General features: G+C 39.0%; 1 protein-coding gene across 8 annotated transcripts in view; it reads right to left on the bottom strand.

The window, feature by feature from the left end:
- ATP8B4 (ATPase phospholipid transporting 8B4 (putative)) overlaps positions 1-25686 on the bottom strand; it is a 342280-nt gene that overhangs the window by 125693 nt on the left and 190901 nt on the right. For all 8 annotated transcript variants that reach the window (XM_010809391.4, XM_010809390.4, XM_015473206.3 and 5 more), the window contains 3 exons: positions 19601-19673; positions 11001-11071; positions 5805-5887 (listed from right to left, as the gene is read on the bottom strand). In XM_010809391.4, the coding sequence (XP_010807693.1) occupies positions 5805-5887; positions 11001-11071; positions 19601-19673 (227 nt within the window). The remainder of the gene's footprint in view (positions 1-5804; positions 5888-11000; positions 11072-19600; positions 19674-25686) is intronic.

Below are 25686 nucleotides of genomic sequence, written 5' to 3'. Positions count from 1 at the left end.
ACATCATGGGTAGGCCTGAGGATGAGTCCTTGTTCAAATCTGTCTTCTCCCCAGGGCTATAAGTGCTATGAAGGCAAGGCCTGGATCTGACTTGTTAACCACTGTATCTCAGGGCTTAGCAAATGCCTTGGCTTTGTGTGAAATATACATTTAGTAAGTAAAGGAACAGGTGGCCGAGTGAATGGATAAAAGAAAAAAAAAGCAAGAAAGAAAGCTCATGCCATGCCTTAAGAGGCCACCAACAAGTTACTGTCCTTAGGTTTAAGAGCAAAAGTGGGGAGGCAGGGAGACTTACAAGAGACATCCTAAGGCCCTACCCACCTCAGTTTTGATGCTTGCTGTTGTCCCCAGTTTGGAGTTCCCAATGGGGACTTCTTGGGTTCAGTTCAGTTCAGTTCAGTCACTCAGTCGTGTCCGACTCCTTGCGACCCCATGAATCGCAGCACACCAGGCCTCCCTGTCCATCACCAACTCCCGGAGTTCACTCAGACTCGTGTCCATCGAGTCAGTGATGCCATCCAGCCATCTCATACTCTGTCGTCCCCTTCTCCTCCTGCCCCTAATCCCTCCCAGCATTAGAGTCTTTTCCAATGAGTCAACGGAAACTCAGGTATTCAGCTACTTAGAAGATATGATATGTCCTTTTGATACAGGACTGGAACTGTAGTTCGGTGCTAAAGATAGTAGTATGACACAAATGGCAGGAAGTGAAGAAGAACTAAAGACCTCTTGATGAAAGTGAAAGAGAGTGAAAAAGTTGGCTTAAAGCTCAACATTCAGAAAACTAAGATCATGGCATCCGGTCCCATCACGTCATGGCAAATAGATGGAGAAACAGTGGAAACAGTGGCTGACTTTATTTTTCTGAGCTCCAAAATCACTGCAGATGGTGACTGCAGCCATGAAATTAAAAGACGCTTACTCCTTGGAAGGAAAGTTATGACCAAACTAGACAGCATATTAAAAAGCAGAGACATTCCTTTGTCAATAAAGGTCCATCTAGTAAAGGCTACGGTTTTTCCAGTGGTCATGTATGGATGTGAGAGTTGGGCTATAAAGAAAGCTGAGTGCTGAAGAATTGATGCTTTTGAACTGTGGTGTTGGAGAAGACTCTTGAGAGTCCCTTGGACTCCAAGGAGATCCAACCAGTCCATCCTAAAGGAGATCATTGGATGTTCTCCTGGATGTTCATTGGAAGGACTGATGTTGAAGCTGAAACTCCAATACTTTGGCCACCTGATGCGAAGAGCTGCCTCATTGAAAAAGACCCTGATGCTGGGAAAGATTGAGGGCAGGAGGAGAAAGGGGACGACAGAGGATGAGATGGCTGGATGGTATCACCGATTCAATGGACATGGGTTTGGGTGGACTCCGGGAGTTGGTGATGGACAGGGAGTCCTGGCGTGCTGCGGTTCATGGGGTCACAAAGAGTCAGACACAACTGAGCGACTGAAATGAACTGAACTGAACTGACACAAATCTCAGGAGAAAAAATACATGGTAACTAGAAGCAAAACCAAGACCTTACTCAGATTTGCCCAGACGTCACAAGCTAAAAGATACACACAGCAAAGACAGAAAGGGCATGCCTCACACATCTTCTCATCTATTAGACCTTGCCATAGCTAGGCAGGGCACTTTCAAATGTACAAAATGCTGACATCATACTTCTAATTTAAGCTAAAGGATACAGTGTGTGCTGTGTGCTCAGTAGTTCAGTCCTCTTTAACTCTTTTATGACCCTATGGACTGTAACCCACCAGGAAAGAATACTGGAATGGTTGCCATTTCCTCCTCCAGGGGATACTTCTGACCCAGGGATCAAACTCATGTCTCCTGCATCTCCTGCATCAGCAGGTGGATTCTTAACCACTTAACCATCTGGGAAACCTAAGGGATGCAATATCTGGTTTTACTTCTCATGACTGAAAGAGATTTTTTTTAGCCCCGAGAGGAAAACTTGAAATCTATTGATATCCCATTATGACAAAGGTTAAGAGAGGAGACCTAAAAGAGGGGATAGAAAAAGAATGGAGAAGTATCTAAAGAATCTTGATAGTACATGTGAAGATATGTTGTACTTCTACATACTTTGTATTGCAACTTGTCCTTAGAGGTGCTTAATGATAAACTTGATGTGATGTGTCATGCATGCTCAGTTGTGTCCAACCCTTTGTGACTCCATGAACTGTAGCCTGCCAGGCTCCTCTGTCCGTGGAATTTTCCAGGCAAGAATACTAGAGTGGGTAGCCATTTCCTCCTCCAGGGGATCTTCCTGACCCAGGGACTGAATCCACATCTGCTGTGTCTTTTGCACTGGAAGGGAGATTCTTTACCACTATGCCACCATAAACTTAATAAACTAATAATACAAAGAAAGTGATGAAAATAGAAAATATTTTAAAATAATAGAGAAAAAGAGAATTCAGATAGAGGAGATAAGTAAACTATTAAAAACAAAAAGTTGAAAGAGAAAGATGCAAAGAGAATAGTTAGAAATAATGCAAAAAGGGAGGAAATAAAAACGATGCCTAGAGTCATGAGAGAAATGCGTGTATATAGTAGAAGTACTGGTGTGTGAACGTGTATGTCACAGAGGTAGGGAAAGAATGAAATTAAAATTAAGGCTTAAAAAGAAGGAAATGAAAGAAAAGTTGAAGGCTATAAGAAAGTAAAAGCAATTGCGGGAAAGATTTGGGGTTTGTTAACTGTTCCAACTCTTTCAAAGACTTTTCCACATATTGCATCGCTCGTCTTTAAATTTGTCTGCTAAGAGGGGGGATTAATTTTTATATTCTATCGAATTTATTTCCCCTTAATCCCTCTATTCATTTTTCAGATGTTTTCTTGGAAATAGGAAATCATATTTTAATATGACTAAACCCATAGAACATCCTATTGCCTTGAATGTTATGGTAGATTGAAATTCAACCCAAGATTTAAGAATAAAAAGTAAATTTAGCAGAGATCTGATATTTAGCCCAGAAGTGTACCTGCCTCATAAATTTGGCATTACATGTTCTCTGAAAAGTGATCACAGTTTATGTATAAATGAGAGACAATAGAGGTCTGTGTTGCCTTTATTGGCAAAAACTATTATATATTAGAGGTTTTGTGAATCACCTATGCTATTTGAAGCAAATGCAGACCACAACTATTAAGTAATAATTATGAATACACTTTTAAAGTAAATTTTATTAAGTATTAATAAAGACTTTATCTGTATATATATACATCCACATACACACACACACACACACACAGAGACAAGTCCTTTAACCTCTCTGGACTTGTTATCCCATCTGTGATAAAAGAATTATTTTAGGTGAAGAAGTATTTTCTGCTTTAGCCCAAGCAGCACCACTTGTATTAGTTTAAATTTCGGACTTCTGTGTTCAACTCTGTTTTGTTTGGAGGAAAGATTCTGCGGAAAGTCATTATAAAACCACCACAGCAGATGGTCCCTTTCCCAGCCACTGCCCTCCGAGAGAAGGGGCCCCAGCACTCTTGCTTTGTCTTGCAAGTTCCCATCAGGAAGCCTCCTCTTCACCTATCATTTCATACTCCACCCTCTGTCCCTTACCTTAGGCCCCTCCTTTGCTCTCCCATGTCTTTTTGGGGCCTGAGGCTGATCCTGTCCCCCACTCTCTGGCACCTGTGACCATTTATTCATGCATTCATCAAGGATTTGTTGAGCAATCACTCTGTGCCATGCTTTGTTCCAGGGACTTGGCATCTATCAGTGACCAAAACAGAGATCCCTGTTCGGCTCACACTGCAGCAGGTAGAGATAGATAATAACTAATAAGCAGAAAATAAGCACTTTGTAGAGTATGCCAGATGGTGATAAGTGCTATGAGAAAAAAGAAGAAGTCAAGCAGGCCAGGGAGGATGGAGAGGGGTATGAGAAGTCATATTGAGATGGCAGATTCTTGGCCCCATTCCTGCAGTTCCAAGTAAGAAATCTACCTAATCCAGTATGTCCCTTTATACACGATCCTGGAATTGACCTCTGGTCATGGGGTGTGGTAGAGACAGCATTCAACTCAACTCCATACTCATTTCCTCTCTTGCAGTTAGGTCAGGCCCATGTGACTCGTGTTGGCCAATGAAACATGAGAGGAAGAGCAGTTAAAAGTTAGCTTGTCTCTTTCACCTCATCCTTACTCTAATGTGCTCACCTTAAGGCCCATTAGTCTAGGCATCAAAGCTACAAGATGAAGAAGCCCATCCAACCTGCATCAGATGCGACATGAGGAAGAAATAAATTTCTACTGTATATGCCACTATGATTTCAGGGTTGTTTGTATCTAAATCACAGCACGGGCTATCTGTGCCAGTATCTATGAAAGAAAATAAGCTGGCAATTATAACATAATTTTCTGCTTTTTAACAGTAAAGTAAGCAAGAAGTCATGAATTTTTACCTCCTTATAGATTAACAGTGATATAAAGGTACACTTCTGCCAGGAAAGAAATGAGTAAATTACATTTAGGTTGCACTTTTAGGACTCTATGAATATTCCGTGACGTGTTTTAAGGGAGTATTTTGATTCATGAACACAATTTACTTTTTTGGATTCACATAACAGTAAAATTTCATTGAAAAAAATTACTTAGTAGAAAATGTGTAATTTATTTTAATCTAATCAAAATATTTCTTGGGCCATTCAGTTTCCTGGCTATTCCCCTGACTTAAATCTCAAACTGGAGGAATATTTTTTTTCTGTAAACATTTGTTACAATGGCACTCATTTAAGAAAGATTAAAATATTAACAGTATCCAGATGGAGTCTATAAGCAAATGCAAACCCCAAGCAATAGGAGCTCTAAGTTGTGCCCTAAGAAACTTTAAAATGTAAAGCTGCCTGTGCTCTAACTCACAGGATCTTGCTTGTCCATATTTTCCTTTAGTAGACTCCAAAGAAAACATTTAGAAAGATAGCCTCAAACTCATGAATATGGGTTAATAAATAAAACAAATCTGTATGGAAATATTGATATCCAAGTCCAGATACATAGGTGTACAAAGCAAGAGACCATTGAGGGATGGCCAGGAAGACCCCAAAGATTCTCCAACCACCTATCAGGATGCCCGAAGTCCTACCATTAATTATTTTTCCTTTGACTAGAAGAATTTTGCTACTCTGTGACAGCTTTGATAGAAAAGAACAAGACACAGATGGAGTAGAATAGGCAGGGGAGACCATGCTGAGGAGCGTGGGACTGGGTTGAATGATGTGAAGATGGTGAAAACAAAACCCTGGTCTAAAATACAAGGCGATAGTTGACAACTGATTAATAAATTATAATGTTCTTCTTGAACACCTACTATCTTTATGATATTATACCAGGCACTCTGAAAGACAGACATATATGAGGCAGAGTTACTGTCTTCATCAAGTCTGTAGTCTGGGGTTTGGTCTTTGTTATGGAGCCAGAGAACTCATGGCTAGTTAGAGCTAGTGTGGCCTGTTACTCATCCTCAGCAAGTCTGTATGAGGCTCCAGGGAGACCCAGGTCAGGCAAATGAAGGGTATTATAGGACCAGAGGGAACGAGGTCTAGAGAAGAGAAAACAAGGATGAAAGGAACAATGAACTGATACAGCCATTCTCCCCTTGTTAAACACTTTTACCCTTGAGCATGAGAGGAGATCACAGGCTTTGATGCTTGGAGAATTTTATGTCCTTCCACCAAATAAAAAGAAACATAAACTGAATTTCATATAATTATTTTGTTACATGGCTTTGTTACAAAAGCTTTTGGGTTTTGAGGTCTTTCTTTTTCAGTTTTAAACACTTACCATCAAACTTTGCAAGTCTGCTGATATCTGCTCCGAGTTCTGAGGTAACTGAGAGCGCGTGGCGCACTTTAAGGTTTGTTTCCCTGTGAAATTAATTGACATGACATGAACTTTTAAATGAAATAGCCCAACAGTATCTTACACAAAGCCATCAGGGGCATTTCCTCAATTTTAGCACATGCAAAATCCAACACAAGATATTCAAGAAACTCCCTCTGAATGTCATTCACACCTCCCACACTATCTCGGCAAAGTGGACAAGTCTTTGCAGACTCCTAAGAGTTAGCATTTCATCCACGGCACATCTCTGTAACAACAGTGATCTGTTTGGCTATTTAGAAAAACAGAGGATGTATTAATAATAAGTATGGTTGCATTCGAACATTCTTAGTATCATGCATGAGTTACAAAACACATTAGGAATGGGAACACAGTTGCCAGTTAAAGGAGGTCAGTATCACTCCAGAATCTGGTATCTATGCAGAAGTTTTACTGGTAAGAATGGTCATGGCAAATTTCACAGTAGCTGAAATTCAAATGGGAAAAGGAATACAGCTTTCTTTTTCTTGAAGAATCAAGCCAAGAATCCCATACACCTAGAATCATAAAACTATACAGGAACTAAGTAGATCACAAGGAGCTGGTCATCTTCTTCCAAGCAAGACCATGTATACATTGGACAGATGGCTGTCTGGTATTCATGAGATGACCATCAGTGAAGATTCTATGGCCATCATTCAAGTCTCCTGTTTAAGGAGTTCGTCATGTCAGTTTCCTCACTGAGTTCAACCAAATTCTTTTCTACCATAGCTTAAGAGCATCTGTCAGAGTTCAGTCTTTATGGAAATGTTTAGTAGTGGGTTCAGTAGTAGTGGGTCAACAAATATCGATTGAATACATACCATAGTCACCCATGAAACTCAATGCAGCCCTGAAGGTTACTGTCCTCTTGAGGAAAACAAGTGGTAGGTAAAAAAGCAAATATCACCTTTTGGAAGTGCATACCAAACCATGAAAAACTGAATTTAGAGAACTGAGCAGATACCTGCAACTTCATTAATCTAAACTTCTCCATGATTAAGCTTCACAATGATGTTATGGCAATGAGAACTGAATCCAAGGAATGCCCATTAGTCAAACAGCTTACTGCAGAAAACATTAAGCTGAATGTATAATTGAAATAACTTTATTCAAAAGTCATTTAGATCTTACTGATCTAAATCTACAAATTCTAGGAGGCAGAGATGAGTATAGACAGTCAAAAATAACTTCATAATTGAGGCAGAAACTGAGTTGGGCTTGATGGAAAAGAGTGAGACAGTGGTGTTGAGATTAAAGGACAAATGTTTGTCCTTTAAATGACTTTTCAAATAATTTAAACAATCACACCAACTGGACTAGACAGCTCTCATTCCTCAGCCCTATTCCATATATGCTGTCACTCACCAAAGTTCATCATCATGTTAATTTATTTCCTCAGGATTCTAATATCTCACTTCTATATTCAGACATGGAAACTAAAGAGGAAGAATAATCACACACAGGCCTCACTGATAAAAATTTTTTTTTCAAAACTCCTGATTTTTTTTCTCAAATAATATTTTTTAATCTGTAGATTTTATGTTTCATATTTTAAATTCAATTCCCACATTGTAAAGTTTGTGTACAGTTTGTCCTGAAGCTTTGTGTTTGGCTGCACCTGCATAAGCTGCTACAAATAGAATAAAGAATCTCATAGCCTGTGTCTATCAAAAAAAAAACAAACTACAAATGACAATATAAAATAACACATGCATAAAGGATCTGAATAGACACTTCACTAAAGAAGAAATACAGTGATAAATAAAAAAAAAATTCACTGCCATTTCTCACTAGGGAAATGCAAATTAAAACCATAATGAGATACTACTACTTGCCTACTATCTAAATAATACTACTACTACATGCCTACTATCTGAACTATCTGAAATTTAGAAGATCGATCATACCAGGATAGAGAGTCACTGAAAATCTCATATACTAATAGTGACATCTAAAATGGTACAGTCACTTTGGTCAATATCTTGATAAATTTCAAAATGATTTTCAACATAAGAAACAATACAGAAAGATCCTTTCTACCTTTTAGTCAATTTCTCCTATGGTACCATCTCACGAAACTGTATCACAATACCACAACCAGGATACTGACATTAACAGTCAAGATATGGAACACTTCTATCAACACAAGGATTCCTCTGGGCTCCATTTACGGACATACACCTTCTCTGCCTCCTCCAACCCATCTTAAACTCCTGGCAATTCCTAATCTGTTATACATTTTTCTAATTTTATAGAAATGTTATATAAATGAAATAATATAGTATGTGACCTTCTGATATTTACTTTTTTCACTCAGTATGATTCTGTGAAGATTCATTCAGGTTACTGCATATATCAATAGTTCATTCCTCTTTGTTGCTCAGTAATATTCCACAATATGGATATACCACAGTTTGTTCAACCATTTACCTGGTGACAGACATTTAAGTTGTTTCTAGTTGGAGATATTACAAATAAAGTGCCCTAAACATTTGTATACAAATTTTTGTGTAAGCATAAGTCATTTCTCTGAGATAAATGCCAGGTAATGAAACTGCTGGATACAGGAGCTACATGCTTAGAAACTGCCACACTGTTTTCCAGAGTGATTGTAGCATTTATATTCTCATCAGCAATGTGTGAGTGGTTTGGTTTCTCAATGTTCTTGCCAGCATTTGGAGTTCTCACTAGTTTTTATTTTGGTTATTCTGATAGGATAAGTGGGAAGTGATACATCATTGTTGTTTTAACTTTAATATCCCAATGGCTAAAGTTGTTGAGCATCTTTTCATGTACTTATTTGCCATTTGTAAGTTATCTTTGGTGAACTGTCCTTTAATATCATTTGCCAATTTTCTAATTGGATTTTTTTTACTGTGGAGTTTTTAATATTTTTCATATATTCAAGATACAAGTCCTTTGTCAGATATATAGGTTGCAAGTATTTTATCCTAGTCTGTAACTTTTATTTTCATACTCTTAACAGAGTCTTTTGCACAGGAAAAAAAGAATTTTAACATGACCAAGTCCAGTTTGTCAAATTTTCCTTTTATGCATTATGCTTTTTGGAGCAAATCTAAGAGCTCTTTGACTAGCCTCAAATCTTCAAAACTTTCTACTATGTTTTTTCGAAAGTTTTTATAGTTTTATGTTTTATATTTGAATTGTTTCCTTAACAATTATAGGACTACTCAAACTATTTCATACTGGATGAGTTCTGACCGTTTTTCAATGAAGTAGTCCATTTACTCTTGGTTGTTAATGTGTATAGAGTTATACACAGTATCTCCATATCTTTTTGATGACTTCAGGATCTATTATAATACTCCCTGGTTCATTCATGATATTGTTAACTTGTATCTTTTTTTTTTCTCCTTTCCCAGTCTTCTTAAAATTTGTCTATTTTACTGATGTTTTCAAAGAACTAGCTCTTTGTTTATTTTTCTGTATTCTTTCTCTATTTTCAGATTCATTGATTTTTTTTCTCTTTGCTCTTTCCTTCTACTTGCTTTGGTTTATTTTGCTATTTTCTAGGTTATGAATGGAAGATTTGATAATTGGTTTGAGGCTTTTTTACTCTTCAAGTATATACACGCATAGCTATAAATTTTCCTCTTAGCACTATTCTAGCTTCTGCCAAACCAAGGGTAGGATCACATAGGCTGATCTCTATTTGGATACCTCAGTACAGCAATGATTTAGAAGGCAGTGGTTAAAACCATGGGCTCTTTTGTCAGACTGCCAGGTTTGAGTCCTGGTTTCATTCATTAGAAGTCTGGGACAAATTCTTTAGTCACCCCAAGCTTTCGTTTCCTTGCCTATACAATAGGGCTTATAGTACCTATGTCAGGATTAAATGATAGAATCCATCTCAAGCACACACTTTAAAATGTAAGTGTTCAATAAATGTTTTTATGTCAGACAGACTAACTGAATCCATTGAAATGAAATTACTATATGGTCTAATAACTAAATTCCAAATTAGCATCTATGTCAAAACTGCATTCTACTTCATTTCTCTCTCTACATCCTCACTTGACCCAGTTCCAAAAGTTGCCTTATAAAGTAACACCAGTTCTTCTTTCTTCAAGAGATCTTGATTGCCATTCCTCTCATTTTCCTTAGAAAAGCACTTGAAAACAAATAAACAAAGAGACCCTTCCAGGGAATCTCAGTGAAGAATCCCTATGTAAACTATATATTACTCACATATATAGTTAGCTCATTGTTTCTGAAATAAATTCAAGAAAAAAGACAGAGTTTTCCCAAGATCTGCAAAGTAACTAGCAAATGGACTAAATGGGACTCCCCTGATGGTCCAGTGGCTAAGACTTCACCTTCCAATGCAGAGGGTGCAGATTCAATCCCTGGTCAGGGGCTAAGATCCCACGTGCCTCACAACCAAAACACCAACACATAAAACAGAAGCAGTATTGTAATAAATTCAATAAAAACTTTGAAAATGGTTCACATCAAAAAAACATTTTTAATGGACTTTGCAATTTAACAGTCTTATTTCTTCCAAGAATATAAAATGAAGGGTATTTTTTTTAGATTTTTTGATTGAGGTATAGTTGATTTACAGTGTTTCAGGTGTACAGCAAAGTCATTCAATATACACATATATTCTTTTTCAGATTCTTTTCCATTATAGGTTATTATATTTAATGTAGTTCCCTGTATTATACAGTAGATTCTTGCTGTTTATCTGTTTTATATATAGCAGTGTATGTATCTGTTAATCTCAGATCCCTAATTTACCACTTTGGTAATCGTTAAGTGTGTCTATATCTGCTTTGAACTAAGTTCCTTTGTATCAATTTATCAATTTAGATTCCACATTTAAGTGATACATGACATTTGTCTTTCTCTGAGTTACTTCACTCAGTATGACAATCTCAAGGTCCATCCGTGTTGCTGCAAATGGCATTATTTCATTCTTTTTAATGATTAATATTCCATGGTATGCGCGTGCATGCGCGCGCGCACACACACACACACACATTGCATCTAAGATTAAGGTTTAAGATTTAAGTTAGGTCTTGTTTCTAAAGCTATTGCTCTTAAATACATTGAAAACCAATCTAAACAATTATTTGAATTGTAATAACTTACCCATCAAGCTCAGCAGTTTCAATATAACAGAGACCATGTGGCTCACTACTTGATAGGAGAAGGAGATCAGCCTATTTTGAAAAACCATGATAAAGAATATTTGAGGGGGGAAGATTGGTTGAATGCCTTCAACACTGTATCACCCCTCCATTACTAATGAGTCAGCAGAGTCTTAGAAAAAAAGTGAGACATGAAGTCTGGCTCTACCTCTCTGACATATGCCCTGAATCAAAACCACCCTCTGCTTCCTTGTTCCTGCTTTGCACTCTCTTGGCCATCAGAACATAAGCAAGGGCAGGATATAGCATATAAATTAACAACCACTTTATTTTTTAATAGAAATATATAAAGTTTTTATATATTCCCATATAAAATTTATATCTTTTATAGAAACATATAAAATTCCATTTTCTTGCTTTGATAATTGCTCATGAAAAACATAAAATGTAATCCAATAAGTAAGATAATTGGAAATACTTATATGCACACACTTTAATTCTTCAGTTATCAGTTAAGAGCAGAGGGCAGGCAAAGAAATGGGGAAAGACAAAAGTGAATGAGCAGGAGAAAACTGAAAACAATAAAAAAAAAATGAGAGGCAAGGAAAGAGAAAAGGATTAAAGGAAAAACAAACTTGAAAAGATAAACAGGATGACAGGAAGGTTCAAGAGGGAGGGGACATATGTGTACCTATGGCTAATTCATGTTGATGTATGGCAGAAATCAAACCAATACTGTAAAGCAACCATCCTTCAATTAAAAATAAATAATTTTTTAAAAGATAAACAACAAAAAAAAGAAAAAGATGGTGGTGTATAAGAAAAGGGAAAGAGAAGAAAAGCAGGGGTTAAGCAAGAGGGCTGGATAGAATAGAAAACATGGTAAAAACAGAAAACATTCAGAGATGAAGACAGAGATAAATTATTCTCTTGGTGCTTTGGAAATGACTGATCATGATTCAGTTTTAGAATTCTGGTAGCTTTCTACATTGGGAAATTGTTTCTTTGAAATTTCAAAATTAATTTTAAAATAAAAGTTTTTATGAAATTCTTAAGGATTTGAATATCTATAAAGAACTGACTAAAATTATAGCAATTTATTTTGACATATTAGCCTAACAATTTTCTACCTCTAAATGTATGACTGGCATTCCAAAACTGCAAATTTTTCTTACCTTTGGTTTTTAAATACTAGAAATATCCCATTATCAAAGCCTGGAGGTTAAATTTAGAATCAAACTACTCATTTCATTCTCTCAAGTGTTTAAATTTTCAACTCAAAAATAGGCCAGGCGTAGCTGCATGTATGGGGGAATAGTTTTGTCTAAGTCATAACAAAACAGAACTGAAAAAAAAAAAAAAAAAAACTCAGTGACAAACCCCTAACAAAATAAACAGGTTTGTACTATCAAGGTTCTTCAACTCTGAATGAAAAAGTCACAGACGTCTGTCAAGGCAGAAATTATTTACTTTCTGACTTCTCACAACATGACCAAAGCAAACTCACTCTGAAGAGGACATGTGAAGAGTATATGCCAGTTATAAGCCAACATTTTTAAAGTAAAAAAGTGTTATGAAAATGAACCTTGATTTTATTTCTCACATTTACATTACAATGAATAAAGGCATAAGGCACAACAGCAGTAGAGCTTCACACTCTTTGGCTTATGGTTCTCCTCCCTGAGTTTAACAGGATCATTTTAAACAAAAGCCAGAATTCTCTAATTGCTACCATCTGTGACTGAAAAATAGTTATGAAGTTTAGAGAAAGATAACCATTTGTACCTACGGTTGCTTTTCTTCAAAATTCTGCCTAGTAAGAACTATCCAATGTTACTGCGTAATTTTGAGCTCAGCTGCCTTAACACATATTTTCAGCAAATAAGGAGAGAGACTGTTGGCCACAGTGGCTCAGAACATGTGACTGAGGCACCACTGCCACCTGGTGACTGGATTATCTCCTGAGCAGCGACTCAACCTCCTAGAAGCAGAAAGTGTTAACCTCACAGGCTCTGGGCTAACTCTTACTGCTTTTTCTATACCCTGGGAAGCTGGGACTTGTATCTTCCCTTCATCTACCTTCCCTGCCTCCTCCTGTCACCTCCAGTGTCAACTTTTTCTATGTCCTCTGAACCTTCCTCCCGTTTTCCCACTCCCTAATCCCTGCCCTGCCTCCCCTCACTCTTCCTCTGTTCTCCCAGCCCAACTGCTGAGTTTGGGTATTTCCTTTTGCTAACTTCTCTCTTCAAGTTTTGTTCATTCATTGTAGCTGAAGAGCATGTGTGAACGAGCAGTGGCCAGCTGAGTCGCCATCATGCCGCCCTGCTTCCACACGCACTAGGTAGCCCTTTTGGAAAGGAAGGGCAGGAGAGCTGTAGGAACAGCCTTGTTAGTACTGGATTGCCCTCTGCTCTTTGGAGCAGGGAGTGGGGCAACACATGGGTGGTCTTAGGGTCCAACAAGCCCCAGTACTGTCAGTCTCAGGTCAGTCCTCCTTAAGCTGATCCCTTCAGTCTCTCTCAGGGACCCAATTCCTAGACGATCCAGAAACTTGTGTTTGAGTTGGAGGTGTTTATAATACCAATAGCCAAAATTTGGTGAGTTCTTACTATGTGTCTGGCACTATTCTATATAGCCTAGCCTTAATGCAGTATTTTATTTAACTCAAAGAAATCCTAAATGTATATCTTGGTGCTATCTCTACTTTACAGATGAGTAAACTGAGGCCCAAAGAGGTTCAGTAACTTGTTTGAGGCCACAGAGTAAGTAGGGCACTAGGGTGTGAATCTAGGCAATTCAAAGCCTATACTGCCAGGAGTACTAAATTGAGTGAAAACTTCTTTCCTTCAAGGATTTTATAGTTTAGTAAAGACAGAATATGATAAGGGTTCTAAGTATCTTATTAACAAAGTGCTATGGGAGGAATGCAAGTGAGAAAGGGGTATATCTGACTGGTAGCTAAGGAAGGGCTTCATGGAAGATTCCAGATGGAATGGAGGGCAGGTCCCTGTAGGCAGAGGTGTTAGCAGGAATGAAGCACAATAACAGAAACTGTGATTACTGGAACTCACAGTGGGACACGCAGCAGTTAATTCCAACCATACCCATCTTCCTTAGACTCTTATTTGTACTGGGTTGGCCAAAAAGTTAGTTTAGGTTTCCAAGTGACGTTATGGAAAAGCTCGAACAAACTTTTTGGCCAACGCAGTATTTTCTTCTGTCAATTACTGGTTCCTTTTCCCTGTGCTTTCCCAGGAAAGACTCAACTATATCTCTCAAGAATTGAGGACTGTTTTTAACACAGTGTCTCTTCACCCACCTTCCAAAGGTAACAAAAAGCCCAAGGAGCAGCTTCACGGAGAACTGAAACAAATATACTAGCCAGAGGACTCTTGAAAAGAATCTGCAGAACATCTGTAAGTTCTAAGAGCCAATGACACTAGACTCCTAGATTTATTAGGCATAATTAATGTTCGTTGAATTAAAGAGCCAATGAAGCTAAACCTCAAGCAATTATATAACATCTAAAAGCTGTGCAGCTAAGGGCTAACAAAACATTCACATAATTGTATCACTTTATTCTCTCAATAGTCTCTTTGGGGGATAATGTTGTTCCTACTGTGTGGATAAGAAACCTGGGAAGGTCATTTCCAGTCTGACAAGCACTGCTGCTGCTGCTGCTAAGTCGCTTCAGTCGTGTCTGACTCTGTGCGACCCCATAGACGGCAGCCCACCAGGCTCCGCCATCCCTGGGATTCTCCAGGCAAGAACACTGGAGTGGGTTGCCATTTCCTTCTCCAACGTGTGAAAGTGAAAAGTGAAAGTGAAGTCACTGAGTCGTGTCCAACTCTCAGCGCACACATGGACTGCAGCCTACCAGGCTCCTCCGTCCATGGGATTTTCCAGGCAAGACTACCTGAGTGGGGTGCCATTGCCTTCTCTGTGACAAGCACTAGATGAACTAAATTAACTCACGCAATGCCCATAGCAAGTCATGGTGAATCTAATAGAGGAACCCAAGGCTCTAAGAGCTTTAAAGCCACACCCATGACCATATGGAGCTTAAAGGGCAAAGCTAGAACTAGAACTCAGAACTCTGATCCCAAAATGCACAATCTTTCTTCTGGTTGGCTACAGAATGACTGGAATACAACTATAAATAAAACAGCATTTTGCTTTGCTAGTGTTCAAAATCAAAACTACAATGGTGAAAGAATATTGGGATTTGATTTGTAACCAAATGGAAAGATGAATTTGTAGAATTAACTGAAACATCATATTTGGATCTCCCTTAATTTTTTTAAGCCATTCTCAAACACGGAATTCTTCTTTATCATCTACAAAATTATCTCTTCTTTTATTCTTTTATAGTCCAAAAATAAAAATCCAAAATGGCTCATGTGGTATGAATAACTTATGGAAAAATATGTTGATATGGACAAAAATCAGAATTAAGTCATAAAAATGAAAATGTGTACGATTACAGTTAATATTTTTCTTTAAAATTTAAGTTTCAGATCCATTGTTCAGATCCAAATGTTCAAATGTATGTTGAACATTTCACATTTTTTTTTAAAGAGGAAGATTTATTTCAGCAATTAGAGTAAAACAAGTAACTCTGAAGTTATAAAAGTTAAAATAACTGAAAAGGCAATTCAACCACAAAATGGCCTCCCTAAAAGGATACCCTTTAAAAGGTGCTGAAAAACACTGGATGAGATGCCCTGATGATGGGTACAGAGAGAGACAAAGCCTGTCCATGGTCAGGACTGGAGTTTACATCAAACTAGTCCTTTCATTTCTTAAGGTGAAATTTTCAGTTTCTGTAGCAGAAGAATGCCTTTGTTCTAAAGCAAAAATTTACCATTGTAAACATCTAAAACACAAAGGCCATTCTGTGGAGGGGATGGAAGGGGAGCTTTTTCCAAATAAGCTAAACGACTAAATGTGAAATTCAAATATGCTCATGTCCAGGAAAAGGTTTATTTCTACCACCAGATAAGAAAAGCAAAACATAAATTTATATTAAAAATAAAAAAATAAAAGATGCTTAAAAAAAAAAAGAAAGAAAAGCAAAGCAAAATAGGAAAATAGCACTGCAGTCAATTAAAGGAGGAAGGTAGGCATGGTTCCCAGGGACCAGGGTCTACCAGTATCGGGAACTCTGCAGTGTGGTTTTCTCACACCGTTTACTTGGTTCATCTAATGCAAGTCAGTCTCATTGTGATAACTGAATTATGCTGTCCATTTTTTCTTGGTCCTAAAATAAAAATAGGAGCTCTGGAAATTCAGTCCAGAAGTGTTTTAGATTTCTTAAGGTAAAGGGCAGTAAGGATTTCTTATCTGGAATACAGAGGTGAGTAACTCTTAACAGGCCAGCTAACTGGTCATCTCAGACAAGCTCCTTTCCTTGCTTAAAGTGACTTAAGTCAAGTTAGAAATTCTAAGTTTGACAGTTAGAGGCTATGCATTAGAATTGGGAGCAGCACTTCTAGCATCCAAGCCTAGAGGCTCTGACTCTGGAAGCCCAGGCTTAAGGTAATTAGGACAGGTCTAATGGAGGTAGGAGCTGCATATGGTAGTGGTAAAGAGTGGGGTTAAAACCCAGATGGAATTTAACTCCTAACCTTCCTATTGACAAGCTATCTGATGGCACTGCACCTCTATTTTCTTATCTGTAAATGGGAACAATAATAGTACATAAACTGCTGTCATTCAGCTAATGTGAGGATTAAATGAGTTAAGCTGTATAAAGAGCTTGTAATATTATCTGATATGTGGCATGTAGTCAATAAAGGCTAGCTATGGTTTTTCATGATCTTCATGATCTGGTTTCCCAGGCTCTACCTCGGTGCAGTAACTCAGAAGTGAGTCTCTTTAGCGACCTGTGATTGTTGCTCACCACATGTAAGCTCTCTGATAGCCTCTAACACCTGATGCCAGGGAGTAGGAAGGTATATTAGCACTTCTAAGTGATTATAGCAGTTCACACATAGAAACATTTATTTGTCCCTGAAAACAGCTTCATAGGTGCTGAGTAGCTGCACATGGAAAACTTTTTAACAAAGTGACCTAATCAAGAGGCACTTCAGTGTTCTGGCATTTGGAGGACCCCCTCACTTATCCAAAGACTAAAGACACAGAGCTATAAGTGTAGGAGTCAGACAGACATGACTGGAAATTAGGAAAATATCATCTGCTACTGACCAAGCAGTTGGAGACCAGGCTTTAGGTCTGTGGGCTGAGTGGGCTTGCTAATACTTCGCTCCGGATAGACAGATTATCCAGCCATAGATGAAGCTCTCTGGAAGATAGAAATTACCCAGACCCTCCCATCACCCCCACCATGGGGATTTACTCCTATAAAATGAATGCTGTGACCAAGCAGGGCAGAATGTTCTCTCTGTACATAGACAGAGCCTGAAGAGAAAGGGAAGGAAGGAGGTGCCAGGTCATGCACACCTGTTACTGCCCCACACTTGACAATCAGAGAAGTCACTCCTGGGAAAGAGGGGAGCAAGCAAGGGGGTGCAAGATGCTCTGTTATTTTGTTGCTGTCCCTCCAAGTGAAAGCAAGAACAACAGGACCCAGGGAAGGGCTGGGAATAAATAAGCGTTTCCGCCCCATCACATGACCACAATGAAAAGGCTACATCTGCACTGTCCAATAAGAAAGCCACAAGTCACATGTGGCTATTTAAATCTAAATTAATTAAAATTAAATAGAATTTAACTTTTAGTTCCTCAGTTGCATAACCACATTACCAGGATTCCATATCCACAAGGTGCTTCTGACTGTTCTATATTTGGACAGCACATAAAACATCTTCTTCACTGCAGAAAGTGCTACTGGATAGTGTTGGGACACATGGATCACGAACTTCATGGGAACTCATCTAAATGTGGATTCATTTTAAACCAATGCTAACGATGTGTTTGTGGAAATGTGTTTGTGGAACTGGTTTCCTGCCATGTGATGCGTGCACTTATACTTGACTCCATGTTTCATTCCACAGAAACGTTTGCAATAACAAGCAGCATGTATACTGTAACACAGAAAATACAACTAAATTAAAAACAAAGACCAAGGAAAGTGCAAGTTAGAATATTAAGGCTTTAGAAGGCAAGTTGGAACACAGATACACTATGGGGTCAGAGAAATAAGCACTTCTCTACTTAAAGTGTGAACTTTTTTTTTTCTTTTTTTGACTTTTAAACAATAGAAATTTATCTCTGATAGTTCCAGAGGCTGGGAATTCCAAGATCAAGACACTCACTGCAGGATGTCCTCAACCAGTGACAGCCATCTTCCTTCTGTGTCCCCATGTAGCAGAAAGGATGAGGGAATTCTACGTTGTCTCCTCTCTAAGTGTGCTAATCCTACTTTTTTTACTTTATTTATTTTTAATTGAAGAATCATTGCTTTACAGTATTGTGTTGGTTTTTGCCAAACAACATGAATCAGCCATAGGTATAGATGTGTCCCCTCCCTCTTGAACCTCCCCGCCACCTCCCTCCTCATCCCACTCCTCTAGATTGTTACAGAGCCCCTGTTTGACTTCCTTGAGTCATACAGCAAATTCCCGTGAACTTTTTTTGAATGTCCTGTTCACTGACTAGTTGCCTTAGCATGGGTTGCTCTCAAGAATCACTATACACAGAAAATGACTTAATGAAAGAAAACTGCTTCTGAAAGTGACTTTTTAAGAGTCTCAACTGAGTAGTTCTTATAAATAGATCTTGGAGCCGTTTATTTTATCCTGTGGGAAAATGTCTCAGATTTAATGAAGAACACAACTTGATAAATAAAATGGTATTAACACAAAAATTTTCCTCACTAATCTAATATACATTTGACATAAAGACTATATAGAATTTTTAATCCTGTTCTGAATAGCTTTTATATATATCCTTGCATTTAATATGACCTATAGTTAGTCACATATTTTAGTCTGAATTGACCCCTTGAATTTTATTAAGAGAACTGTAACCCAGGAATTTTGAAAACATAAATTATAGTGCATTTGAAAGACAAAGTAAAACCTCAAAAATAGCATTTAGTGAGAACATTCAGTCAACATTTTCTGATTGTGATTACTCAGGAGAGAGCATTCATTTTCTTCTTTCTCTAGCTAGTCTTTTCTCCTAAAATCCTGCAAATTAACAGCATTAATTCCATTGTTAAGGGACAGTATTCCAACTACGCAGGAATGAACTATTTTTAAAGTATTCTGGAGCATTTTAAAAGCTGTTATTTACATCAAACGATTTTAAATCTTTTTATCTATTAGGTTAAAAGACCCGAAAGAAAAAAATAAAAATAAAAAAATTTTTTAAAATTTAAAAAAATAAATAAAAGACCCGAAAGAAAATAACAAGGTGACAATCACTCAGCCTTGTCTGAATTATGTTATTGAAAGTAATTAATCAATATGTCCTTAAAAGTATCTTATAATTGAGACATTACAATAATGCTTCTTGGTATTCCCTCCTTAGTTATGCTAAATTAGTACAGATTTGCTGAATTTGCAAGTGTAAATAGTTTAGTACATATACTATTTTAACCTGAGATAAAGTCTTTAAACAATACGAAATACTCACAGCAACAAATTGGTTATTTTCTAATTTAATGATGTCTCCCACTTTGACGTTCATCCATTTTTCATTCTGCAGTCTAAGAACAAAAACAAAATTAATTTTTTTTTCAGGAATAGAGAAAAGAATCAAGAAAATGTATTCACAATACAGCATCATATGACAGAAGCAGCAAGTAAAACTTTTTTCCTAGAATGCTCAGTTCAAAGAGCCTTGAATAACAAAGTCATTTACCTGAGTGATGTGGGAACTAGAGAGAGGTCAAAAGAGGTCAAACGATTTGCCCAAAGACCCAGTGAGTTAGTCATCTCTAGGGCTAGACTCAAAATGCCTAACTCTTGGCGTGTACTCTTCCTACCACTCCATGGTGCCAGCTGTATACAGCAGCTGTTAACTCTTACTTGCAGAACATTCAAAAACAAAAAAGCTCAGCGGGAAGGAAAGGAATAACTTTAGTCATTAATATTCTTTTCAAGCTCTATGTTAATATAAAAACATTAGGGCTGTTGTCTCAGAAGTCTGTTTAACTGGAGGCAATATATGAAGGAGACAGAGGCAAGGGAGAGTAGTCCAGGGCAACAGCTAGAATGCAAGAGGAAAAGAACAAAAATTCTGGAAAGGACAAGAGCAGCAATCAATGACAAAAAAAAAACTGAACAAGAAAGACCACCTACAAATCATCCACAGTATTCTGGCCAAAGGATAGGCTTGGTGGCATTCTAACAGCTAGGATGAACAGCTCAGAATTGAGAACACGGTCAAGATGTTACACTGTTTTCTTCGAGGTTCATGTATATAATGGAGTCCCAAGTCTACCTTCACCAAGTTCAAAGCGGTTTATGACAAAAAGCTGTTGTGCCTCGTTGGTCAGGCCCCTCTCAACAAGTTAGGCAGACAGCCCATCTGGAAACACACCACCTGTGAGTATCCATGATGCTGTTTCTGAAGTTCTCTGAAATGTAAACCAGCTTTGTTTTCTGAGTTGGAAACCTTCATCACACCTCCTTCCCAGCAACTTCTTCTAGGAGAGAAGGCTGTTACAAGAAGGGCAGGTTTCCCAACAAGTTAAGGTGGGCAGGTTAATTTCATTGTGAAGTTTTTGAAAAACAACCTAATTTACTTGTTTTATAGGCTGGAAAACAGTTTTAAATATTTATACAACTGTGAAATATACCTCACACTATCAACCCTGCTGGGTCATTTGGCTTAAACACTCAAAGAATTTCTCTTTAATACGACTCCAAGTACATGTTGTTCTGGAAAGTTTTCAACTGAAGCATTTTCATCTCTAGCCAGAATTCATTCATTTTTCCAATACCATACTTTTCTGCACTTTATCTAGTTTGTTGACAATGAGAGAACCTAGGAAGCCTTTAAATCTCATTTTATTTCTTTTTACAGGTATGAATAGATTATGTGTTGGTCTGTTTGTCCTGGGGTATCTACTTTGAGGCATTAGTGACATGTCTCAGGGAACAGTATCTCAGATAAAATAAGACCAGGACAGAGACCGTGTCTTTATTTATGGAAACTGCACTGCTACTGAATTTCCCTGAAGTCTCTATTGAAAGTTCCTCTGCATCAAGAAGATGCTGAGAAGACACTAACTCTCATTAGCAAACTCTTATTCCTCCTATCTATATACTCTAAGCTCTAGGAAGGACCACAACCTACCTCTTCCACCCAAATGGAAAAGTCAACCCAAGTTAAAAGGAAACTCTATAGGATCTCTTATACATTTCAAAATATACATTTGAGAGTTAAGTAACAACAGTACAAACAAGAGTTAAGTAACAGACAAGTAACAACAGCCACTGTTTGGGGGGAATAAATCAAAACCTGAGTTTTCTTACTTAATTCTAACTTGTTTTTCTCTAGTGTATTAATATTTCCCCCCATAAAACCGAAGCAACTGGAAAAGATGCTTTTAAAAGTCTGGTGGTATCCACAGGAATTACTTGAATTAACTGCTACACTTGGAACAATAGTGGAATAAAGTCTTTAAGAAAACAATCTGCGGAGGCGGTCCTAAGATGGTGGAGGAATTGGACGGGGAGATCACTTTCTCCCCCACAAATTCATTAAAAGAACATTTGAACGCTGAGTAAATTCCAAAAAACAACTTCTGAATGCCAGCAGAGGACATCAGGCACCCAGAAAAGCAGCCCATTGTCTTCGAAATGAGGTAGAAAAAAAAAATAAAAGACAAAAAGAGAGGCAAAACAGGTAGGGACGGAGATCCGTCCTGGGAAGGGAGTCTTAAAAAAGAGAGAAGTTTCCAAACACCAGGAAACACTCTCACTGCTGAGTCTGTGACAAGCCTTGGAACCACAGAGGGCAACATAATAGGTAGGAAAAATAAATAAATAATTAAAACCCACAGATTACATGCCCAACGGTAACTCCCCCAGTGGAGAAGCAGCGCAGACGCCTGCATCCACCACTAGCAAGTGGGGGCTGGGCAGGGAGGCGCGGGTTGCATTGCTTAGAGTAAGGACCAGGCCTGAATGCCCAAGGGAAACCTGAGGGAACTAACTTGGACTAGCAAACCAGACTGTGGGATAGCTACCAAGCGAAAAGCCCTAACCTAAGACAGGAATGGGAATTCAAGTGTGCCTTAGAAAGCATCACTACCAACAAAGCTAGTGGAGGTGATGGAATTCCAGTTGAGCTATTTCAAATCCTGAAAGATCCTGAAAGATGATGCTGTGAAAGTGCTGCACTCAATATGCCAGCAAATTTGGAAAACTCAGCAGTGGCCACAGGACTGGAAAAGGTCAGTTTTCATTCCAATCCCAAAGAAAGGCAATGCCACAGAATGCTCAAACTACCGCACAATTGCACTCATCTCACACACTAGTACGGAGAAGGCAATGGCACCCCACTCCAGTACTCTTGCCTAGAAAATCCCATGGATGGAGGAGCCTGGTAGGCTGCAGTCCATGGGGTTGCTAAGAGTCGGACACAACTGAAGCGACTTAACAGCAGCAGCAGCACATGCTAATAAAGTAACGCTCAAAATTCTCCAAGCCAGGCTTCAGCAATACATAAACCGTGAACTTCCAGATGTTCAAGCTGGTTTTAGAAAAGGCAGAGGAACCAGAGATCAAATTGCTGGATCATAGAAAAAGCAAGAGAGTTCCAGAAAAACATCTATTTCTGCTTTATTGACTATGCCAAAGCCTTTGACTGTGTGGATCACAATAAACTGTGGAAAATTCTGAAAGAGACGGGAATACCAGACCACTTGACCTGCCTCTTGAAAAATCTGTATGCAGGTCAGGAAGCAACAGTTAAACCTGGACATGGAACAACAGACTGGTTCCAAATAGGAAAAGGAGTACATCAAGGCTGTATATTGTCACCTTGGTTATTTAACTTATATGCAGAGTACATCATGAGAAATGCTGGGCTGGAAGAAGCACAAGCTGGAATCAAGATTGCCAGGAGAAATATCAATAACCTCAGATATGCAGATGACACCACCCTTATGGCAGAAAGTGAAGAGGAACTCAAAGGCCTCTTGATGAAAGTGAAAGAGGAGAGTGAAAAAGTTGGCTTAAAACTCAACATTCAGAAAACAAAGATCATGGCATCTGGTCCCATCACTTCATGGCAAATAGATGGGGAAACAGTGTAAACAGTGGCTGACTTCATTTTTTGGGGCTCCAAAATCACTGCAGATGGTGACTGCAGCGATGAAATAAAAGATGCTTACTCCTTGGAAGGAAAGTTATGACCAACCTAGATAGCATATTCAAAAGCAGAGACATTACTTTGCCAACAAAGGTCTGTCTAGTCAAGGCTATGGTTTTTCCAGTAGTCATGTATGGATGTGAGAGTTGGACTGTGAAGAAAGCTGAGTGCCGAAGAATTGATGCTTTTGAACTGTGGTGTTGGAGAAGGCCCTTAGAGTCCCTTGGATTCCCAGGAGATCCAACCAGTTCATTCTAAAGGAGATCAGTCCTGGGTGTTCTTTGGAAGGACTGATGCTAAAGCTGAAACTCCAAAACTTTGGCCACCTCATGCGAAGAGTTGACTCATTGGAAAAGACCCTGATGCTGGGAGGGATTGGGGGCAGGAGGAGAAGGGGATGACAGAGGATGAGATGGCTGGATGGCATCACGGACTCGATGGACATGAGTTTGAGTGAACTCCGGGAGTTGGTGTTGGACAGGGAGGCCTGGCGTGCTGAGATTCATGTGGTCTCAAGGAGTAGGACACGACTGAGCAACTGAACTGAACTAAACCGAAGACACCATCAGGCCCGCTCACAGACCAGAGTGAGCCAGCTGCAGACCATGCCCCTCCGCTGACAGGCAGCCAGAGCCAGAAGGGGGCAATCACAGCCCCAGAGAGGCATTATCTACCAAACTGCAAGCAGACTTGGTTGCTAACTAAGACTTCCTGGGATTCTGGGCGGTCAACATCCACCTGAGAAGGTGCGCCAGTTGTACCCCCAGAAACCCGGGTGGCAGGGACGGGGGAGGTAATAAGTCACAGCGACTGCGCTCGCCAAACACCTGGTCACCTGAGCTGCTTGGACCTGGGAAGGGCACAAAATGCAGGCCCAACCGAGTCTGCGCCTCTGAGGACTACCCGTGTACCTGAACCTGAGCGGCTTAGACCTGGGAAGTACATACAACCCAGGGCCAGCCTCAGACAGTTCCCAGCAGAGCACCTAGAGCCTAAGCAGTGTAGACAGGGAAAGCACACACGCCATGAGCGGGGGCAGGCCCAGTGTGGCCGAGACACTGCGAGCACATGCCAGTATTATTTGTTCGCAGCGTCTCTCCCTCCCCACAGCACAACTGAACAAGTGAGCCTAAAAAAAATGTTCACCATAGGAAGGGGCCTATGAATTTTGAGATATATAAGCCGGATCAAGGAACTATTCAAAAATGAACTGACCCCACACTGCCCACACCACCACCAGAGAAAGTCCTAAATATATTTTTACTATTTTTACTATCATTCTTTATTTTTTTTTAATTTTAAGTTCTCTATTACTCCATTAATTTTCATTTTTATAACCTACTATTACTTTGCAAAAAAAAAAAAAAAAGAGACTATTTTTTAAAGCAAACTTCATATATATAAATTTTATAATTTTTGTGACTTTTTTTCTTTAATATTGTATTTTTGAAAATCCAACCTCCACTCTAGATTTTTAATCTTTGCTTTTTGGTATTTGTTATCAACTTTGTACCTTTAAGAACCCAATCTTCAGTACCCATTTTTACTTGGCAGCAAGATTACTGGCTGGATTGCTCTCTCCCCTTTTGAACTCTCCTTTTTCTCCACCAGGTTGCCTCTATCTCCTCCCTCCCCCTTCTCTTCTCTACCCAACTCTGTGAATCTCTTTGTGTGTTCTGGACGGTGGAGAACACTTAGGGAACTGATTACTGGCTGGATCTGTCTCTCTCCTTTTGATTTCCCCCTTTATCCTCCTGGCCACCTCTGTCTCCTTCCTCCCTCTTCTCTTCTCTGTATAACTCCATGAACATCTCTGAGCAGTCCAGACTCTGGAGCGCACATAAGGAAGTGATTACTGGCTAGCTTGCTCTCTCCTCTTTTGATTCCACCTCATCTCATCCTGGTCACCTCTATCTCCCTCCTCCCTCCTCTCTTCTCCATGTAACTCTGTGAACCTCTCTGGGTGTCCCTCACTGTGGAGAAACTTTTCATCTTTAACCTAGATGTTTTATCAACGGTGCTGTATAGATGGAGAAGTCTTGAGGCTATTGTAAAAATAAGACTGAAAACCAGAAGCAGGAGGCTTAAGTCCAAATCCTGAGAATACCAGAGAAATCCTGACTCCAGGGAACATTAATAGACAGGAGCTCATCAAACGCATCCAAACCTACACTGAAACCAAGCACCACCCAAGGGCCAACAAGTTCCAGAGCAAGACGTACCATGCAAATTCCCCAGCAACACAGGAACACTGCCCTGAGCTTCAATATACAGGCTGCCCAAAGTCACTCCAAAACCACTGACATCTCATAACTCATTACTGGACACTTCATTGCACTCCAGAGAGAAGAAATCCGGCTCCACCCATCAGAACACTGACACAAGCTTCCCTAACC

Source organism: Bos taurus, chromosome 10 (genome assembly GCF_002263795.3).
Source record: "Bos taurus isolate L1 Dominette 01449 registration number 42190680 breed Hereford chromosome 10, ARS-UCD2.0, whole genome shotgun sequence".
In the NCBI taxonomy this organism is placed as follows: domain Eukaryota; kingdom Metazoa; phylum Chordata; class Mammalia; order Artiodactyla; family Bovidae; genus Bos; species Bos taurus.
The sequence above is the reverse complement of the archived record's forward strand: the minus strand, read 5'-3'. Positions and strand labels throughout refer to the sequence as shown.